Raw genomic sequence first — 20,041 nt, forward strand, 5'->3', positions numbered from 1 at the left:
CGCTGTTCACTGCCGTTCTCCCTTCACGTTTCTTGAGTTTGCGGAGAGCTCCGGTGTGAGTGGAAAATCCCCTCACCTGGCTTTTCCTGTGGCTCAAGCCAAGCCTGGCGGCTGGCTGACATGTTGCTGCCACAGTACCGAGCGCGGACCTGCCGGAGGTGCTTCTGCCGGCCTGTGTGGGCTCTGGATCTCTCCTACTTATCCGCTGCCATTTCAATTTCTTATACACCTCACTGTTTAGTAAAAGTGTGTATTTTGCTAGTTTTTTTTTGGGGGGGGGCTTTTTCCCCCCAGACTGCTTTGGCGTGGTACCTACGCTGCCATCTTAACCAGAAGTCCCCCCCATTTACTAAAAGGTAACTGGGATTACACCAGGTCAGTACCCGCCTAATAAACCTGGAGATATCCCTGAACCAGAAGTGCTAATTGCACCTTCCATATCAGGATAAATTATATGTTAAATCTGATGGATAGTCAGATTTGCCATTAGTAAATTAGCTGTATTTTGGGCTTGTTATTTGTTGCTTCTTGATTTATAGTGGCTTTATTTCCTCTTCTACTATATGTTAGAGAAGGGTCTCACCTGGTCACAAGCTCACTTAGAACCCCCTACAGACCAGAATCTTAACCTCATTTGTTGTCAGGATTAAGGGAGTGGATGAGGCACCACACAGCCTAAGGGACAGACAGAGGATCTGATTGTCATAATACCTACTCTTGGATAAATACTCTATACTATTTTTCATTGGAAGTGTATATTGTTTAGTTAAACTTTAGAAACTATCTGTATTTGGTTCCACTCAGCCTACTTGAATATACTAATAGGCAAACCCAACACCTAGGGTCACTCTGGTAGATATTCTGAGAGTCTTGAGAGCCACACCTAGTGCCTTAAGCTCCTACCCTGAAGATATATAACATCAGATTGATTGATACATCTCATAATACCCAGCTAACTAGAAAATCTAATAATTAAATAATCCAGGATACAAAAATATATACATTATAACACAAGAAGCACCAAAAATCAAGACAATATAAATCCATTTACATTATAAATATAAATATAAAAAAGTATTAATGCATCAGAAATGACCTCCAGTGAGAACACATTAGAGGAAATGCCTGAGAAAGATTTCAAAAGAATGATTATAAATATGTTCAAAGAACTCAAAGAAGTCAAAGGAAGCAAAGCAGACACATGTCAATTTAATGAAATAAAGAGGTCAATACTAGACATAAATAAGGAAAAGAAATAATAAAGGAAAGCCAGTTAGAATTACTAGCAATAAAGAACACAGTTAATGAAATAAAAACTCTGTAGAAAATCTCACCAGTAGAATGGATGAAGGAGAGGACAGAATATCTAAGCTAGAAGACCAGGTAGCAGATCTAATACAGTCCAACAAAGAGAAGGACAAACTAATAGAAAAGTATGAGTGGGAATTTCAAGAGATTTTGGATGTTATGAAAAGATCAAACATAAGAATCAGGGCATAGTAGAAGGACAAGAATTTCACTCCAAAGGCATAGGAGGTGTCTTTAACAAAATCACAGAAGAAAACTTCCCCCAAATTGGGAAAGAGGTGTCAATGCAGATACAGGAATCCTTTAGAACAACAAACAAAACCTGGAAAGAATCTCCCCTCGCCATACTATAATCAAACTTCCAAACACACAAACCAAAGAAAAAATATTGAAAGCAGTCAGGGAGAAAAATGAAGTTACCTGGGATATTTTTTTTATAATCATGGAAAATGTTAATAAAAATTAAAAAATTTTAAAAAAGAGGAGAAATAAGACAATTATAATGAAGCCCAGAACTTAAAAGACAATATTCAGACACTTCTGTTTAACTGAGGCCTAATTTTATAAAGAGCCAGACCACTGAGTACTAATTTTTTTATAAAAATAATTACCTGTATCAGCTGGTACCTCCTGCTTTGATAATTTGTGGTCGATATCTAGTAATTTCCTAAACCATTAATGTAGTTTTCAGATGCTGTGTGTGTTACATTTTCTTATAAATAAACTGAGGCCCTGTAACACTCAAACATGTCAAGGTAAAACTTGGTCCTAGAGCTTTATCCATGAATGTACTGAGTATTTAGTGAGAACCTCCCTTCCCCTTGCCTCCAGAGCGCACTACTGAAAATGCAACTGCTTAAGCCCCGGCTCTGAGTCATTAGCCTTTAATTCATCCTTCAAGACAGCAGAGATCAAGGTTTTCTCTGTACGGACAAATCTTTCTTTGGATCTTCATCAAGGTTATTTCTAAAGTGTTCACATTCATGTAATATAGCCTCCTCTGTCATTTGGCACTTAAGTCTATATCATGTATTTTGTCTTCCCTTTCAGTTTTCTACAACCTATTCTTTTAGGTTTGTCCATCCTGTGGACCTTCCTGCAGCTCGGTGCAGTTCCTTGTCACTGCTGTCCTTTGCTTTCCTTGACCCAGTCTGGTCATTTGGGCTTTCCCATCTTCCCTCCCCTGGCTTCTAATGCACAAGATGACGAGTAGTGACACTGCCTTAAAGGCCAGGTCCTCAGTGCATTCTGCTCATCAGCGCTTCCAGTCAGTGCTGCTTTGCTCAAAGCCACGCGTACACTTCAGGTCTCCTCTGCAACAACGTTCTTTCTGAACGCTGTTCAAAAATATCCTCAAAAAATGGTTTCTTGAGGATTTCTGTCATGTAAGTTGGTATTAAAAGAATACATAACTCAATAAAAGATGTTTCTACTTTTGTCGATTCAATTATAAATACTGAATTTTGCAAGATCACAGTTAAACTATTTGGTGTAAGACATCAATTTATAGATACAATGGATAGATCTAAAAATTCAGTTTTTGGCTTCATGATGAGAAATTAAGATTTATAGGATATATTAAGGTTGAGACTTAAAAAAAATCTAAACAATAAAAAACTAAGATTTTTCTTTGGAAGAAATAATCAAGTTACTTACAAAGGCAAACCCATCAGAATCACAGCAGATTACTCAACACAAACTTGAAAAGCCAGAAGGGCGTGGAGTGATGTATTCCAAGTTCTGAAAAATAACAACTGTCAACCAAGGTTACTTTATCCTGCAAAACTACCCATTCAAATAGAATACATAAGGCTCTGAATTTGATCCTTAGCATTGAAAAACAAAAACAAAAAAGGTGTAATCCTAACACAAGGATGCTGACAGCAAGATGGGAAGCAGAGACAGAATTTCCTGGAAACTTGTGACAAGCACAGCCAAGAACAACAGAGTGAGAGCCCACTGAGAAGCCTGCCTCAAATGAGGTGGACAGGCAAGGAAGGACCAACTTGATGTCCTGACCTTCACATAAACGCTGTGGCATATGTCACCCGACCCCTGCAAATATAATGAATCTAAAACCAAGTTGCAACCTAAAAGTTATTCATTCTACCTCTTCAGAGGCCCCCAATCTATGGAACATTCTAATTTCTATACAGTCTACAGCAAATGTAATGCACTGACAAAGATATACAACTAATAAAAAATGTATCAGAAGTACCAACTATGTGACCATGTTCTAAAAGTATTAGCAGTAAGCAAATCTCAAATATGACTTACTGAGCATATTCTTACAAAGCTACAGTTGTTACCTAACACGAACTGCTGTAAATATATTTCCAATATACTTCTCTGTTACACTTGTGACTGAAATGAGTTTACTAAAAGTTTCTTCAACATACTGCTAGGAATTTATCAGTAACTATATTCGGTGACACACGACTTCACTAGTCACTTCCTGAGAGGGTGGTACTTTGTTCCTTGATACAGTTTTCACCAGTAATTTCCTACCAGAGATTATTTCTAGCACAGCCCCAGTGGAATATTCAATTCTTCTTAAATTACTGATTTTCTATAAATAAAGGTGTTACGTAGGAAATGATTGCTGATTAAAACTTTTAAATGAAAACTTTTTAAATTTTTTTTATTTTTATTTATTGATTTGACAGAGAAAGAGGGAAAGAGAGAGAATGGGCACGCCAGGGCCTCCAGCTACTGCAAACGAACTCCAGACATGTGCACCATCTTGTGCATCTGGATAACGTGGGTCCTGGGGAATTGAACCTGGATCCTTTGGCCTTGCAGGCAAATGCCTTAACTGCTAAGCCATCCCTCCAGCCCTAAATGAAAAATTTTAAACTAATTTCTATTTTGAAATGTTAATTCAAATCTCAAAATCACACTTTGACCTTTAAGGACAATCACTAAGTAGTTTATTGAAAGCCCAACCTATTATTTCTTTTGTTGTTTTGTTAATACCTACTATATTCCATCTGTAAGGTATGGGTAGATTTAGATATTTGGGCATAGTTAAGTATTTCAGAACTATTGCTATGGCTTAATAAAATTTATAAATCAAAACTCATTAGCACTCAAGTGAACATGAAAATCAAGGTTGTTATTTTACACTTTCCTAAGATGTTTCTTCATTATCTGCCACTATTTGTGTTGTCTAAGGCACTTTCTTTTTATGTTCATTTAACAACATATACTTTGTCTTGGAAGTAAATAATATAAAATATTACCCTTAAGAGTAGTTCTAGTTACTTGCAATTGGCTTGTGCTTTCCAATAGAAACTTACATCCTGCATTATGTGCACTTAAGGAATGTACTCACTTGTCTACTCAGAACCACCTGTCTATCCATCACCAGGGGTTCAGGCAAAGAAAAAATAACATGCTCTGAACAACTGTATAATACTAGTTTTAACCTGAGCATGACCAAGCTTAAGCAAAATTGTATTTTTAAAACATCTTAGCAATTTAGTAAGGAAAGGAAGACAATTTTTAACAAAACATAAAAGATTCAATCTCTAAATAAAATGACAAAATTGAATACACTTAACAAAGAACTTTATTGGATTGCAAATTTTAAAATGGATCACTTAATTTAAAAGTGGGACTATTTTAGTTTTCTTATTCTTAAATGAGTTCTTTCAGAATTGTACTTTGTTTTTAAAATGATGGATAAACCCTGACAAAGTAAAGGGAGGTTGGTACCAATCAAATTTAAATATTGTTTTCTGTATTATGTCAAAATGATTTGCAGAAACTGAAGAGGAGAACAAAGGAGAGTACAAGCATGTAGATCTTTTGGTAGGTGTCCAATAGGATGGAGATCCAATGTGAAAACTGTAGTCTTGGCAATGCTGACCTTTAATTTATGTTATAATAGCTATATCAAGAAAACTACGAGAGGAAAAAAATAATGAGAAACCCACTGCTTCTTATTCCTAACAGAACAAATGGTACACATAACTGTAAAATCTGTATTGCAAAACTACTTGCTACAAATCACATTTTCAGATGGTTCAACAATTTGTCACCATACAACAGAAAAAGTCAGCACAAGATTCAGAACAACATTTTCTTCTATTAACCTCCACATGGAAAGACCACAGCATTAATGACTTATACAGTTCTTAGGCTAAATCCTTGGTCAGCAAAAGATTTTCAAGTCAAAGTCAAGTCATGAACTATTTACAATAGCTAAACTATATATACTACGATGCAAACATTTTCTTCCCATGAGGGGGAATTCATCAGAATTGTTCGTTCTTTGCTTGTGAAGGGATTTATATGAAAAGCTTAGCAAACTATGTGGATGCTTCTGCAAAACTAAAATACACTGCAATGTCAAATAGAAATAAACAACAAAACCAAACTGATTTCAACAAAGTCATGTTCCCAAAAGTGAAATCTATTAAAATCAAGTAATATACATGTAAGAGAAATACAACAAATGATAATCATGGTTAGTTACAGATGTAAAAGAGTATCTAGTTTTGCTAGGCTTATGAACATAATAAAATCAAACTTATACATGAGTTCAAATATTATGTACAATTTTGATGAGCTGGTCAAGTATTACTTGAATACATATATTTGGCAAATCTAAAATTATATTACCTTTTTTGTCCTCCTTTAATATTTGTAGGTACATGCCAATGAGAAATATAATTTTTATTTATGTATTAACAGAGAAACAGAATTTCAACTGTGTTTCAGACAGTAAAAAAGTTAGTATTTCCCTTAAAAAGAAACATTAAAATTGCCAAAAGTTTAGTTGATAAAAGTTCAGCATCAACTTACTTATAAAAATGAAAAATAAAATTTTTGAAACAGATATATAGGTATAGTCTGGCCTTACTTACTACAGAAACTCCAGAAGGCATTTAAGGAAGGATGTTAGGTGAAAAACAAAGACTAATCCATGGATGTATGTGGTTTTAAAAATATGACTTGCAGGAAACTAGTTACTTAGCCTAGTTTTAAAGCTAATTACAAAATCCATTCTCTTAATGGTCCAGATATTTTGTCAATTCTTCCAACTCAACAGAACTGTGAAAATACAAAAAAGAAAATTTTTTTTAAGATTTCAAAATATAAATAGTGGCATATACAGCATCCATTTAATATAGCACACCCTATACTGTTTATAAAAAGTATTTTAGCTGTGCGTGGAGGCGTACGCCTTTAATCTCAGCACTTGGGAGGCAGCGGTAGGGGTATAGCCATGAGTTCGAGGCCACCCTAAGACTAGGCTAGAGTGAGATCCTACCTCAAAAAACTAAAAAAAAAAAGTTTCAGTACTTTTTAATTAAGCACCCCTCTCTTCTTCTTCTTCTTCTTTTTTTTTCCGAGGTAGGATCTCACTCTAGCCCAGGCTGATCTTAACTTCACTATGTAGTCTCAGGATGGCCTCAAACTCCATGATCCACCTATCTCTGCCTCCCAAATGCTGGGATTAAAGGCATGCACCACCATACCCGGCAACTCTCTCTTCTTGATGTCTGTAGGTTAAATTTTTTTCTAGCTGGCATTCTGTATTAGCTTTAAACTTTCTTAAATTCATTAGGAACTATGTCAGAACTCATGTAATGACCTGCCTATCTTCAAAGCAAATGGCCAATAAGCACAACAAATCTAAGAGAGCTATCTGGACAAACCAAGTTTATTCTACATGACTGGGGAAAAGGAGGTGAGCCTCTCTCAACTCAATGTAAGAAACTTCCAATAGCTCAGAAAAGGTAGGAGACACTGTTTCAAAGATCAAAGACTTTTTTTTTTCAAGGTAGGGTTTTGCTCTAGGCCCAGGCTGATCTGGAATTCACTTTGTAGTCTCAAGGTGGTGATTGTCCTACCTCTGTCACCCATGTGCTGGGATTAAAGGTGTGCATCACCATGCCCCATCACTTTTTTTTGTTGTTGTTGTTTCTCAAGGTAGGGTCTCGCTCTAGCCCAGGCTGACCTGGAATACACTATGTAGTCTCAGGCTGGCCTCAAACTCACTACAATCCTCCTACCTCTGCCTCTCAAGTGCTAGGATTAAAGGCATCCACCACTATACCCGGCTGACCTTTTTTTCTTTCCTTCTTTCATTTATTTATTTATTTGAGAGAGAGAAAAATAGGAGGGGGGGTGAGAGGGAGAGAATGGGCAGGCCAGGGCTTCCAGCCACTGTAAACAAACTCTAGACACATGTTCCCCCTTTGCACCTAGCTTAGGCAGGTCCTGGGGAATTGAACCTGAGCCTTTTGGTTTTATAGGCAAGCTACCTTAATTGCTAAGCCATCTCTCCAGCCCACTCCCTGTTATAATGCAAGAGCAAGAAAGAAACTTGTTATGCCAGGGGCTCCAGTCACTGCAATCAAACTCCATACACATGTGCCACCATGTGCATAAATGCAACCTTGCAAGCTTCTGTCATTTTCTGCATCTGGCTTACATACAATCTAGAGAATAGGGTAAGAGTCCTTAAACTTCACAAGCAAGTGGTTTAACTCAGGCTGACCTGGAATTCACTCTGTAGTCTCAAGGTGGCCTTTAACTCATAGTGACTCTCCTACCTTTGCCTCCCAAATGCTGGGATTAAAGGTGTGTGCCACCACATCTGGCTCATGATGACACTTTTAATACTACAATATGTTTGTATATCCTAAAGTGAAAACTGGATTCTGATTTGTAGATATTTTCCCAGCATCAACACATTTCTAATTTTCAGAAAATACTTTAAACTAAATGGGGAATTCTAAATTAACATTAAACTGACAGATCTATGTGAATATAACTTACAAAGTGTAACAGAAACAGCCACCATTTTTGGAACAATGACAGGCACTTAAGAACTCTCTATTTCTCATTACAACCTGGATTATAGGTATTATTTTTGTTTAATAAATGAGGGAAACTGAGTGAGTGGGAAGAGATTGAAGCTGGTGTATATGACTCCAAAGACTTATGTGTACTATGGGCATCTCCCAATTCCATACATTAAACATGTCCATTGGTATTAATAGTAAGTGTTCTTGGGCATGGTGGCATGTGTCTTCATGTGTCTTAAGTCCAGCACCTAGGAGGCAGAAGCTGTGAGTTCAAGGCTAGTCTGGGCCAGGGGAGGCCCTATCTCAAAAAAAAAGTGTTCTCACTAGGGCTTCTTTTTTTTTTTTTTTCTTGGTTTTTCGAGGTAGAGTCTCACTCTAGCCTAGGCTGACCTGGAATTCACTATGGAGTCTCAGGGTGGCCTCGAACTCATGGCAATCCTCCCACCTGAATGTATTGTCAACTGGCATACAATACTGACTTTAATAGAAAACTAAATGCTGGGGCACATTTCACACAGGACTACCTGAGAATTTGCTTTGTGTTCTACTGTTATTAAAGCAAAAAGTATAATGTTCTTTACTTGAATTAATCAAATACAATAGATTATAAATTGTGTATTGTAAATAAAAGTTCACTCTGTGAGTACAAAAAACAAAGTACTCTCAGGCTAGAAAGATGGTCAGAGGTTAAAGGCACTTGTGTGCAAAGCCTTGATGGCTTGGGATTTGATTTTCCCATGCCCACAAAGAGCCAGATGCACCAAGTGGCACAGGCACTTGGAGTTCATCTACAGTGGTAAGGGGCCTAGTGTGCCCATACTCATTTAACAAAAATAAATTGTTAAGTGTTTTGGGTGTAATGTGTAATCTTCCTAATATTAATATCATTTTTTTGAGCCCAATTCAAGAATATGAAGGTACCAAGCATGATGGCACATGCCTTTAATCCCAGCACCTGGGAGGCAGAGGTAAGTGGATCACCATGAGTTTGAGGGTACCCTGAGACTACACAGTGAATCTGAGGTTAGCCTGGACTAGAGTGAGACCCTCAAAAAACAAAAGACAAAACAAAACAAAAAAAATATGAAGGCAATATGAAAGCTTACTGAAAAAGCCACCAAGCTATGACAGAGCTTAATTTCACCAAGTAAAGAAAATTTCCATATCAAAATCTATCAAAACAAGTAATAAAAATAAGATTTTCTGGAACTACAAGAATGAAAATAATTTAATGACTATGTATATATGGGATTTGTTAAGGTAATATTTACTGTTACTCCTGCATCAAAACACACACACACACAAAATCTATATATACACAGATAGTAAACATAGTGATAAAAATCAAGCTATTTCTAGCAGGGTACAAAATAGTCAATTATATTGTGAGTAGCTCATCAGGAACTTCCAGAGAGCTAGAAAGTGTAGACTAAATGTGAACAAGTTATATTCCTTGGTAGCTTTGTGAAAAGTCCAGAGGAATTATTCTATTATGAGTAAGTATGTTACCAATCCAAGAGGGTGCCATACCTTCCATCGATTTCCACATTCATTACAGACAACAAAGGTTGTCATTGGTTCATCAGCACTACGAGTTTGCACCTGCAGCAAAATCAATCAAGTAAAAAATGCTGTAATTACCATATAAAACCCAACCTATAGTGATCCTATTGTAAAAAGCCTGAAACAAGTTCAAATTAACTACTACTGAAAGAGCATATATTTCCAGCCGGGTGTGGTGGCGCACGCCTTTAATCCCAGCACTTAGGAGGCAGAGGTAGGATTGCTGTGAGTTCGAGGCCACCCTAAGACTCCATAGTGAATTCCTGGTCAGCCAGGGCTAGAGGCTAGAGTGAGACTCTACCTCGAAAAACCAAAAAAAAAAAAAAAGAGCATCTATTTCCAAACTTCATTTTTTTAAGAACTCTTTTGTATTTTATGTGTAATTTATCCCAGATCAGTGGGAGAAGTACTCTAAAATTCAGTTTTTCATGAAAACCTTGGATGTTTTTGTTTTGTTTTCAATATATAGGTAGTATTTTTGTTTTAGGGCATCAGGGCCTTTAACATGCAAAGATTAAGTACTCTAACAGTGAGCTACAACCCCAGCCCTTTTGTAAGAAGCATTATTTTTTTTTATTCTAAAAAAACCATACTGATTTTACTTCTAGAGTAGGTTTGTTTAAAAAATGATATTTATTCTTTTTATCTTCATTGTATACAATCTGAAAATAAACATATTACTTTACTGAGATTTTTTTACTTGATGAACACAGAGTAGTTCATACTCAAAATTTTGAGACTTTCATCCTTTGTATCAAAATTTCAGTAACTATGAGCAAAATTTCTATGAAATGAAATACTAAATATCAGATATTCAACTGTGACTAAATAAAACTTCAAAAAGGTAAATGGCTTTAAACTAGCTACAAGTACTGCCTGAAAGCAACCGAAGGCAGAAACCAGCACATTATTCTACTAAATACCTGTTTAGAAACAGGAAAAAAGGGCTGGAGAGATGGCTTAGTGGTTAAGGCGCTTGCCTGCAATGCCAAAGAAGACAGGTTTGATTCCCCAGGACCCACTTAAGCCAAAAGCACAAGGTGGTACATGAGTCTGTAGTTTGTTTACAAAGGCTAGAGGCCCTTGCATGCCCATTCTCTTTCTCTCTTTCTCTCTCTCTCTCTCTCAGTCTCTCTCTCTCTCTCTCTCTCAGTCTCTCTCTCTCTCTCTCTCTCTCTCTCCTCCCCATAAAAAACTAAATAAAATATTTTTTAAAAGAAACAGGAAAAGAAAAGCCTACTGTCATATTTGCAATATATGGTTAAGACAGACAGAAAGCTTCAGGACAGACGAGTAATTCTTTGCCTTCAGGTAGCAGCTACAGGCAAAAGTGGAAAGGGAACTTGAAATCCAAAATCTTGTACTTTTAAACTGAAAACTGAAAACGAAAAGTGAAAGTTCATTTCCACGTCTTCTACAGAGAATAATGATACTAAAGTGTTTAATTTTCACACCAATGAGAAAAGTCAATTCCCTGTAACTTTGACCTGAAACATAATCTTTAAAGAGGAAATTTTTGATATTAGCAGATTATAAATATGTGACAAAAATATTTGGCAAATAAATTAAAGCAGGGATAGAGCATCTTTACATAGTCACGACAAAATATACACCATAGTTCTTTTCCTCTGTTCAAAAACAAAATGGTCAATCACATTATGTGTAAATGAAGTCATTAGTATGTTATAAAAGGAACAGATATCTGGAAGCTAGTTCAGGCTAATGTATCCAAGATCATGGGACCATGCATGTAAGGGAGGGTGAAGAACTTTGCTTTTATCATACAGTCTTGCTGACTTCCTACTTAGGAGCTACCTGGAAAACAATCTGCCCATTCTATTCCACTTCATATTTTATTGAACTGATAGGGTTTTCTCAGTTGACTATTTTTTATAAGGCATAAATATATCAACTTATTTTCAATTAGCTAGAATCTACTGATGAGGCATTTTTTCACTTGATCACCTCTCTTAAAAAATAGCAAAACACTAGCATCTATTTTTATTCTAAAACAAGAGTTGCAAACATTCTCAATGTGAAAATAACAATCTACAATCACAAACCTGTGTGTAAGTACAATTCTTCTTTTTACATTTGCCACAGGTAAATAAGTCAGTTTGAGTTCCACCTGTCTTGGCCATCTGATGCTCTCTGATGGCCTCTTTGGTCAAGTTTTTCCGCATTTCTTTGAGCTCATCACTAGCCATTTCCTATGAAAGAAGTGGCAATATCACTGTTACAAATGTCTTCTGTATCTACTCCATATCCCAAATTATCCAATTATCTTAATAATCTCCAATAAAAGTAAAATCAGCTTTAACGTTTTCAGAATAAAACTAGTATTTTTCTCCTCAGAAAACTTTAAAACTTGCTTCCCTTTAAAATTTCTTTAAAGCTGGGCTGGAAAGATGGCTTAACGGTAGAGGAGCTTGCCTGCGAACACAGGATCTCCAGTAACCACATAAGCCAAATGCACAAGGTGGCGCATGCATCTGGAGTTTGTTTGCAGTGACTAAAGGCCTTGGTACATCCATTCACTACCTGCCTCTTCCTCTCTCTCTCAATAAATATATATTTTTAATTTCCTCAAAGATGAGCATGATGGTACATGCCTTTAATCCCAGCACTTGGAAGGCTGAGAGGTAGGAGGATGATGATGGATTCAAGGCCAGTATGGGCCTTGAATGAGATCTTGCCCCCCCCAAAAAAAAACAAAAAAAGTTGGGCTGGAAAGATGGCTTAGTAGTTAGGTTGTTTGCTTGTAAAGCCAAAGGATCCCTATTCAACTCTCCAGGACCCACATAACCCAGATGCACAAGGGGATACATGCATCTGGAGTTTTTTTGCAGTGGCTGAAGGCCCTGGCGTGTCCATTCTCTCTCTCTCTCACATCAACAAATAAATAAAAAATATTTTTAAAGTCAAAAAGAAATAATAAAATATCTTCAAATACTTGTAAGTTTTTATGTGAAGATTAGGTTGATGTGCTGTTTACAGCCAATAAACAATGTAAACCTGTTAGCTGGGCATGGTGGCACACACCTTTAATCCCAAGCACTAAGGAGGCTGAGGTAGGAAAATTGCTCTGAGTCTGAGGCCAGCCTGAGACTAATTCCAAGTCAGAACTACAGAGTAAATTCTAGGTTAGCCTGGGCTACAGTAAGACTCTACTTCAAAAAACACACATACGTTACTGTAAAGAACCAATTTCCACAGAACAGATAGAAAGCCAAGGTCCATGGCAGTACTTAACAGAGGGCATGCACATACAAAAACAAACAAAAGCTACCAAAGGCATTAACTAGGGTACTATTCTTCATTCTGACAACTGGTGAAATAAAGACAATAAATTACAATATATCCTTTCATGTCAAGTCAAGAAGTAACCAACAGCTTGAGTTTATAAGAGAAATTACTTCTTTGTCACAGAATCCAAACTCCAATGAAAAGAAATCAGAAATCACTCTTGCAGTGGATATCCTACTAAAACAGCCAACTAGGGATCATCAGTGTATGAACTCATTGGGTTTGGTTAAGCATTTTATACATATGTGTTTATTATATGTTCAATATATAGGGCTTTAACATTTAAACAGGCTTTCTACTTGAAGACATGGAATCACATCACAGAAACATGAGACAAAGATAAGCTTACCTCTGCTGTCATTCTAGCAAACAGGTCAGGGGGAATATTCCCACATAGTACATTTTTCCTTAAATTTGGATTCTTTGCATCTTTAAGATTTGATATCCTGCTTCGTACTCTGTTCTTGTATTTCATGTCTGTATTCCTTATTTCTTGATATATAGGTACTTCACTGTTAAGGAAGACTAAATTATAAAGGTAAAAATGTTTTTCCTATTATACTAAAATGAGAATTAAAAAATTTATTTGCACGTCTGTGTGTTTGTATTTGGGTGTGTGAGGGCCTCTTGCCACTGTAAACCATCTCAACATTCATGTGCCATACTTTCATCTGGCCTTAAGTAGGTGGTAGGGAGTCAAACCCAGGCTGACAGGCTTTGCAAGCAAATGCCTTTAACCACTGAGCCACCTCCCTGTCCCCAAAGTGAGAATTCCTCAAGTTTCTAAACAGTTCACAAAAACTTTCTAATTTAGATTAAAAACAAAACACTGCTTCTGTCTTGTTCCCTGATTTAGAAGTGGTAACAGTTTTAACACTTTTGCACTGTGGGTAAATAATGCTTTTGCCCTTCATGCTTAATGCTACCAGCAAGCAAAACAGGGTTTAAAAGAGCAACTCAGACACAATTCAAGTAAGCAAATATTTGACATGAAACTTGAATTTGTTCAAATATGAATCCCACAAAGGACCCCAAATCTCAATACCCACAGCCAGTTCCCTGGGGGGGGGGGGGGAGTATCTTCTGAGAAGAGATCGTCCAAGGCAGCCCTGGAACTTCGCCTTCTCTCCCAGTTGAGCACAAAGCTTGTTTAGTAAGTAGGTTCTTCTCCACAAAAAGTTAAGACCACTGCCTTCAAAAGGAGCTCCTTTCTAAGAAGGCCATGCCTCACGATCACCTCTATCTCCTGTTGTGCTTTTACATGTAGGACCTCTCACGCTGAGCCCTGAAATGTTGCCTGGCATGACACATTTCCCTCCAGCATAATGAGTTCAAGGAACTATTAGGCTCTGCTGAGCTGCTCCCACCGAGAAATCTTCACACTTACATAGTATTTGCCCTTCCCATTTGCTCAATTTAAATTCATATGCTACAGTCTCAATTTGCAAGACACAAAAACAATAATGTTATTTACTTCTAAATGACAGGAAAAGCAAGAGAACAAATTGATATGAGTACCCTTCTCTTTTCTGTTCAAAATAATATAATCAATAAACTGTATAAAATTTTTGGCTTACGTGCAAAAATAAAAAAGGTATTCAAACAATTAGCCTAGCAGATTATTTAAAGCAATTCTGAATATGTACACAAAGGATATCTTCTTCAATCTGGGATCCTAGTTCTTCTTCATCAGCCCCAATAGCAACATAGTCATCTAAAAAACAGAAGAATCGTCAAGTTACTACAGCAGTTAAAAGAAAATCCCAGTGTGGGCAAGTAAACCATTCCTTGTCCTCACCCCATTTGTCTCATATACATAATCTCTCTAGTTGTGCTAAGATCTGGTCTCTTCCATCCACTATGCCTTTCTGGGATTCACCTATGATTCACAAGTGGTCCTGCACAGATGACTCCTTTTCCCTCTGGAATGGGGAAGTAATTCATATACCAGGGAATTCCTCATTTCACAACTCCAGAAATTCTGGTTGTTTGAACAGAGAGAAGAAAAAGTTACAGAAAGAACAGTTTTGTCTCCTGTGGCTCAAGCTTCAATAATAAACAATTCATCTCATCTGCCAATTACAGGTATGGACATACTCAAAGACTCCTATACAACTATTTAAAAGAGTAGAGGGAAATAAACAGAACTAGGTATAAAAGATAAAACAAAAATAAAGCCAGGAAATTAAAGTAGAAAGGTAAGAATAAAGAAAAAAAACTTAGCCATAGATCTACATAACTAAAAAAAGAAAGGATAAATTTGTATATGATGACAATCTTGAAAATGAAGTTTGCTTTCTTTTCTAAAACTGATACACAGGGCTGGAGAAATGGCTTATCGATTAAGGCACTTGCCTGCAAAGTCAAAGGAGCATGGTTCGATTCCCCAGGACCCATGTAAGCCAGATGCACAAGGTGGCACATGCAGCTGGAGTTCATATGCAGTGGCTGGAGGCCCTGGTGCACCCATTCTCTCTATTTCTATCTGCCTCTTTCTCTCAAATAAATAAATAAATAAAATATAAAAAAACTGAAACATACATGTTTTACATATTTAATGAGTACTATGTGAGGTTTGCCTGTATATGAAATCTTAAAGCCAAAATTTTACATACTAAGACTAATGTCTGGGTCTGGAGAGACGGCTCAGCAATTAAGACTTTTGCCAGCAAAGCCTAACAACCTGGACTTGATTCCCCAGTACCCACATAAAGCCAGATGCACAAAGTGGCACATGTATCTGGAGTTTGTTTGCAGTGGCTAGAGGCCCTGGTGCACCCATTCTCTCCCTCTCTCTCTCTCTCTCTCTAATTGCAAATAAATGATTTTTTAAAAACTTTTTTAAAAGGTTAAAACCTGGCTTTTCAAATTTCCCATATAATAAAAATCAGATTGCTTTCCATTTAAGAACAAGTAGCAAATACAATCATCAATACAAAATTTATAAACTGTATGTCATACTAATATTTAGCAGTGCAGTATTATTAACCTTCTAAGCGGAGAGTTATTGGTTTGCAGATTAAATGCAGGGAAATGAAAGCTTATGGGAAAAAGCTTAAGTTTCTACGAATCAGGAAATTATCTATGCACTAGAAGGATTCTATCTCTGAAATTATACAGTACAACACATGGGTCACAGGGCTCCTCTTCTGTTCACCCTTCAGCAAACTGCCACAAGCAACCCTGTCTGAAAGGGAGCAGAGCTGGGCAGCTATCAGTATGATGGTATCTGTAAAGCATGAACATGGAAGGGAAGTGGCAATGGTGGTGGACAGGGATGAGGGGCAAGATGACAAGCACTAAGCTTACCTCCTGTTCGGAGAGCTGCAGCAAGCATCTCCCGACACTTTAATCGTACAGAATCGGAAGTGCTTGGTGCCCGAGGAAAAGACGAAACATAAATATCACGAGCATTTGCCTCATCCTTTCTGCTGCTTACGTTGCCACTGGAACTACTGAAATACACATGTACACACACCAAAATGAAATCAGGAAAAGACCTCTAAAAATAACATTAGCATCATTTGCCAAAAATAAGTTAGGCCTATATGAGATACTATTTCAGTAGCTTACTTAACAACAAAAAAAAAGTTATCTGCATAAGATTAAAAAGAAGTTTTAAAAAAATTAAATAGAGCTGGGATTCCTCAGTGGTTAAAGCCTATTGGCCTAGGTTCATTTCCCCAGTACCCATTTAAATCCAAATATACCAAGTGGCACATGTGTCTGGGGACTCATTTTCAGTGGCAAGAGGCCCTGGCATGCATATACACAGTCTGTTACAAATAAATAAATAAATAATTTTTTAAAAAGATTTGATAGCTAAATTTTTGTTTGTTTGTTTGTTTTGTTTTGTTTTTTGAGGTAGGGTCCCACTCCAGCCCAGATTGATCTGGAATTCACTATAGTCTTAAGATGGCATCGAACTCATAGTGATCCTCCTACCTCTGCCTCCTGAGTGCTGGGATTAAAGGTGTGCACCACCACTCCTGGCTTTAAACCTGTTTTTCTACCAACCAAATATTTTGCCATAGTTGTACTTTTAAGCATGAAGCCATAATATTTTTAAATATTTTATTTTTATTTATTTATTTGGGAGAGAAAGGCAGTTAGAGAGAAAAAAAGAGATGGAAAGAGAGAGAGAGAGTGGGCATACCAGGGCCTCTAGCTACTGCAAACAAACTCCAGACACATCTGGCTTATATGGATCCTGGGGAAATTGAACCTGGGTCCTTTGGCTCTGCTTGAGTGCCTTAACCACTAAGCCATCTCTCCAGCCCAAAGCAAATTATTTTTTAATAAATAAAGTACACACTGTAGCTCAGTACAGTAAATGAGAAAGTATCCTAGTTTGAAGAAAGGAGTGAAGGAATGGAACCAGAGAATAGACTAGAGAAAGAAAAAAATGTTTGAAAAATCCTGTTGTAGTTAGACAGTAGGGTTCGAATGAAACACTCTCTTCAAGATAAAAGCCAGGGGCTGGAGAGATGGTAAAGGCACTTGCTTCAAATCCTGCCAGCCTTGATTCAAATCCCCAGGATCCAAGTAAAGCCAGATACACAAAGTGGCACATGTATCTAGAGTTCGTTTGCAGTGACACACCTATTCCTTTCTCTTTCCTTGCAAATAAATAAAATAAACTTTTAAAAAGATAAAAGCCAAGTGTACTAAGAAACATACCCTGAGACTATAAAAAAGCCCCTTAATTACTTATAGAGACAGCAATTCAATCTGGACGTCAGAACAGTTTAATAATGCCAGTAAATCTCATAATTTCCATCATATTTTGTCATTTTTATTTATTTATTTGAGAGCAACAGACAGAGAGAGAAAGAGGGAGATAGACAGAGAGAGAATGGACACGCCAGGGCCTCCAGCCACTGCAAACGAACTCCAGACACGTGCGCCCCCTTGTGCATCTGACTAACATGGGTCCTGGGGAATTGAGCCTCGAACTGGGGTCTTTTGGCTTCACAGGCAAGCGCTTAACTGCTAAGCCATCTCTACAGCCCAATTTCCATCATTTCTAATTAACTTCTAAGGGACAGTCACCAAAATAGTTTCTAAAACATTTGTATCACTAGTTTCAATTAAATTTTATTATATTAAAGGTATCTGCCACAATGTTTTCAAAGACTGACTAAATCATCTCCCTCCACAGACATAACTTGTTGCATTTGCTATCATCTGCCTTCTCTCCAAAACATGACTAGTTAAACTTCAAACACAGATTACTGTGGACAAACAAGTCATTTGAGCCTTCTAACTTTAGGCAGTTTTTCCTAAATCCTTTTCTATGATGCCCTGTACTTTATAAAGTACTGTCTCTATACAAAGGTTTTTATGTAGCTTACTACAAATTCTCCCCAATCAGACTAAGTTTCTCAAAAGCAAAAGTATATAATCCTCTTTGTATGTTGTAATTTTGATTGAGAGAGAGAGAAGCAGTTAGAAAGTGGACATGCCAGGGCCCTGCACTCTGCAGACAAACTCCAAACTCCATGTGCCACTTTGTGCATCTGGCTTTATGTGGGTACTGGGGAACTGAACCCAGGTTATTAGGCTTTGAAGCAAGGGCCTTTAACCATTGAGCCATCTCTCCTCTTTGTAGGGTCTTGCTCTAGCCCAGGCTGACCTGGAATTTACTACGTAGTCTCAGGCGGCCTCCAACTCTTGGCAATCTTCCTACCTCTGCCACCCGAGTGCTGGGATTAAAGATGTCCACCACCATGCCCAGCACAGAAATCCCTTTCTTAAATATTTTAATTGAAATTTTTGTTTTAGGGGCTGGAGAGATGGTTTAGTGGTTAAGGTGTTTGTCTGCAAGGCCAAAGGATCCCAGTTTGATTTTCCAGGACCCATGTAAGCCTGATGCACAAGGTGGCACATACATCTGAGGTTCATTTGCAGTGGCTAGAGGCCCTGGCACACCCGTTCTCTCCCCCGCCCTCTCTCTCTGCTTCTTTCTCTCTCTCAAATAAATAAATAAAATATATTTTTAAAAAGATTTTTGCTTTAGGCTGGGTGTGGTGGCACACACCTTGGATTACTGTGAGTTTGAGGCCAGCCTGAGACTACATAGTGAATTCCAGGTCAGCCTAGGCTAGAGACCCAACCTTGAAAATCAAACAAAACAAAACAAAACAAAGCTTTATTTCATGTAGCTAAATGCCTAGCCAAACCACTGCAAACTGAACTATTCAAGGACAAAATTCTCTCAAATTCTTACATTCAAAATGTAAAACCTTGCTCCAGTACAAATCACCTTGGTTTAACGTCGTATCTTCCTTTAGATACCTCTGACCTGCTTTGGTAGTCCTCTATTGCTTCCCTGTGTGGACTGAACTACTTAGACAACATACCTTTGCAAATAGGCTCTATGACTAAACTTCAAGTACACACTAATAAAAATATATTTACAAGCCAGGCATGGTGGTACACACCTTTAATTCCAGTACTTAGAAGGCAGAAGTACGAGGATCACCATGAGTTCAAGACCAGCCTGGGACTACAGAGTGAGATCCAGGACAGCCTAGGCTAGAGTACGACCCTACCTCAAAAACCAAAAACAAAGTAACAAAAATACACAGAAACACACACACTCCACTCTTTCCTAACTATTTATTTGTGTATACATGTTCAAAGCATTAAACCAGGAACTCTAAATGTAATATAGTTGAAAGCATATTTTAAAACAAAATTTCTTGTGGCACATGCCTTTAATCCCAGCATTCAGGAGGCAGAGGTAGGAGGATCGCCCTGAGTTCAAGGCAACCCTGAGACTACATAGTGAATTCCAGGTCAGCCTGAGCTACAGTGAGGCCTTACCTCCAAAAACAAACAAACAAAAGTCTTGCTGGGCATGTGGCACACACCTTTAATCCCAGCAGCACTGAAGAGGCAGACAGAAGTAGGAGGATCTCTCAGTTTGAGGCCATTCTGAGACTCCAGAGTGAGTTCCAGGTCAGCCTGGTTTAGAGTGAGACCCTATCTTGAGAAAAAAACAAAATAAAACAACAAAAAAAAATTCATGAAGTTATGAT

The 20,041-nt window shown here is 37.5% G+C and overlaps 1 protein-coding gene across 1 annotated transcript in view; it reads right to left on the reverse strand.

Moving 5' to 3' along the window:
- Positions 1-4,861: 4,861 nt before the first annotated feature.
- Positions 4,862-20,041, reverse strand: part of Tcea1 (transcription elongation factor A1) — a 56,114-nt gene continuing 40,934 nt past the window's right edge. The window contains exons 5-10 of the mRNA XM_004653356.2: positions 16,308-16,453; positions 14,656-14,712; positions 13,348-13,502; positions 11,756-11,902; positions 9,660-9,731; positions 4,862-6,366 (exon numbers count right to left, since the gene is read on the reverse strand). Of these exons, the coding sequence (XP_004653413.1) occupies positions 6,358-6,366; positions 9,660-9,731; positions 11,756-11,902; positions 13,348-13,502; positions 14,656-14,712; positions 16,308-16,453 (586 nt within the window). The 3' untranslated portion in view covers positions 4,862-6,357. The remainder of the gene's footprint in view (positions 6,367-9,659; positions 9,732-11,755; positions 11,903-13,347; positions 13,503-14,655; positions 14,713-16,307; positions 16,454-20,041) is intronic.

Source organism: Jaculus jaculus, chromosome 2, assembly GCF_020740685.1.
Source record: "Jaculus jaculus isolate mJacJac1 chromosome 2, mJacJac1.mat.Y.cur, whole genome shotgun sequence".
In the NCBI taxonomy this organism is placed as follows: Eukaryota; Metazoa; Chordata; class Mammalia; order Rodentia; family Dipodidae; genus Jaculus; species Jaculus jaculus.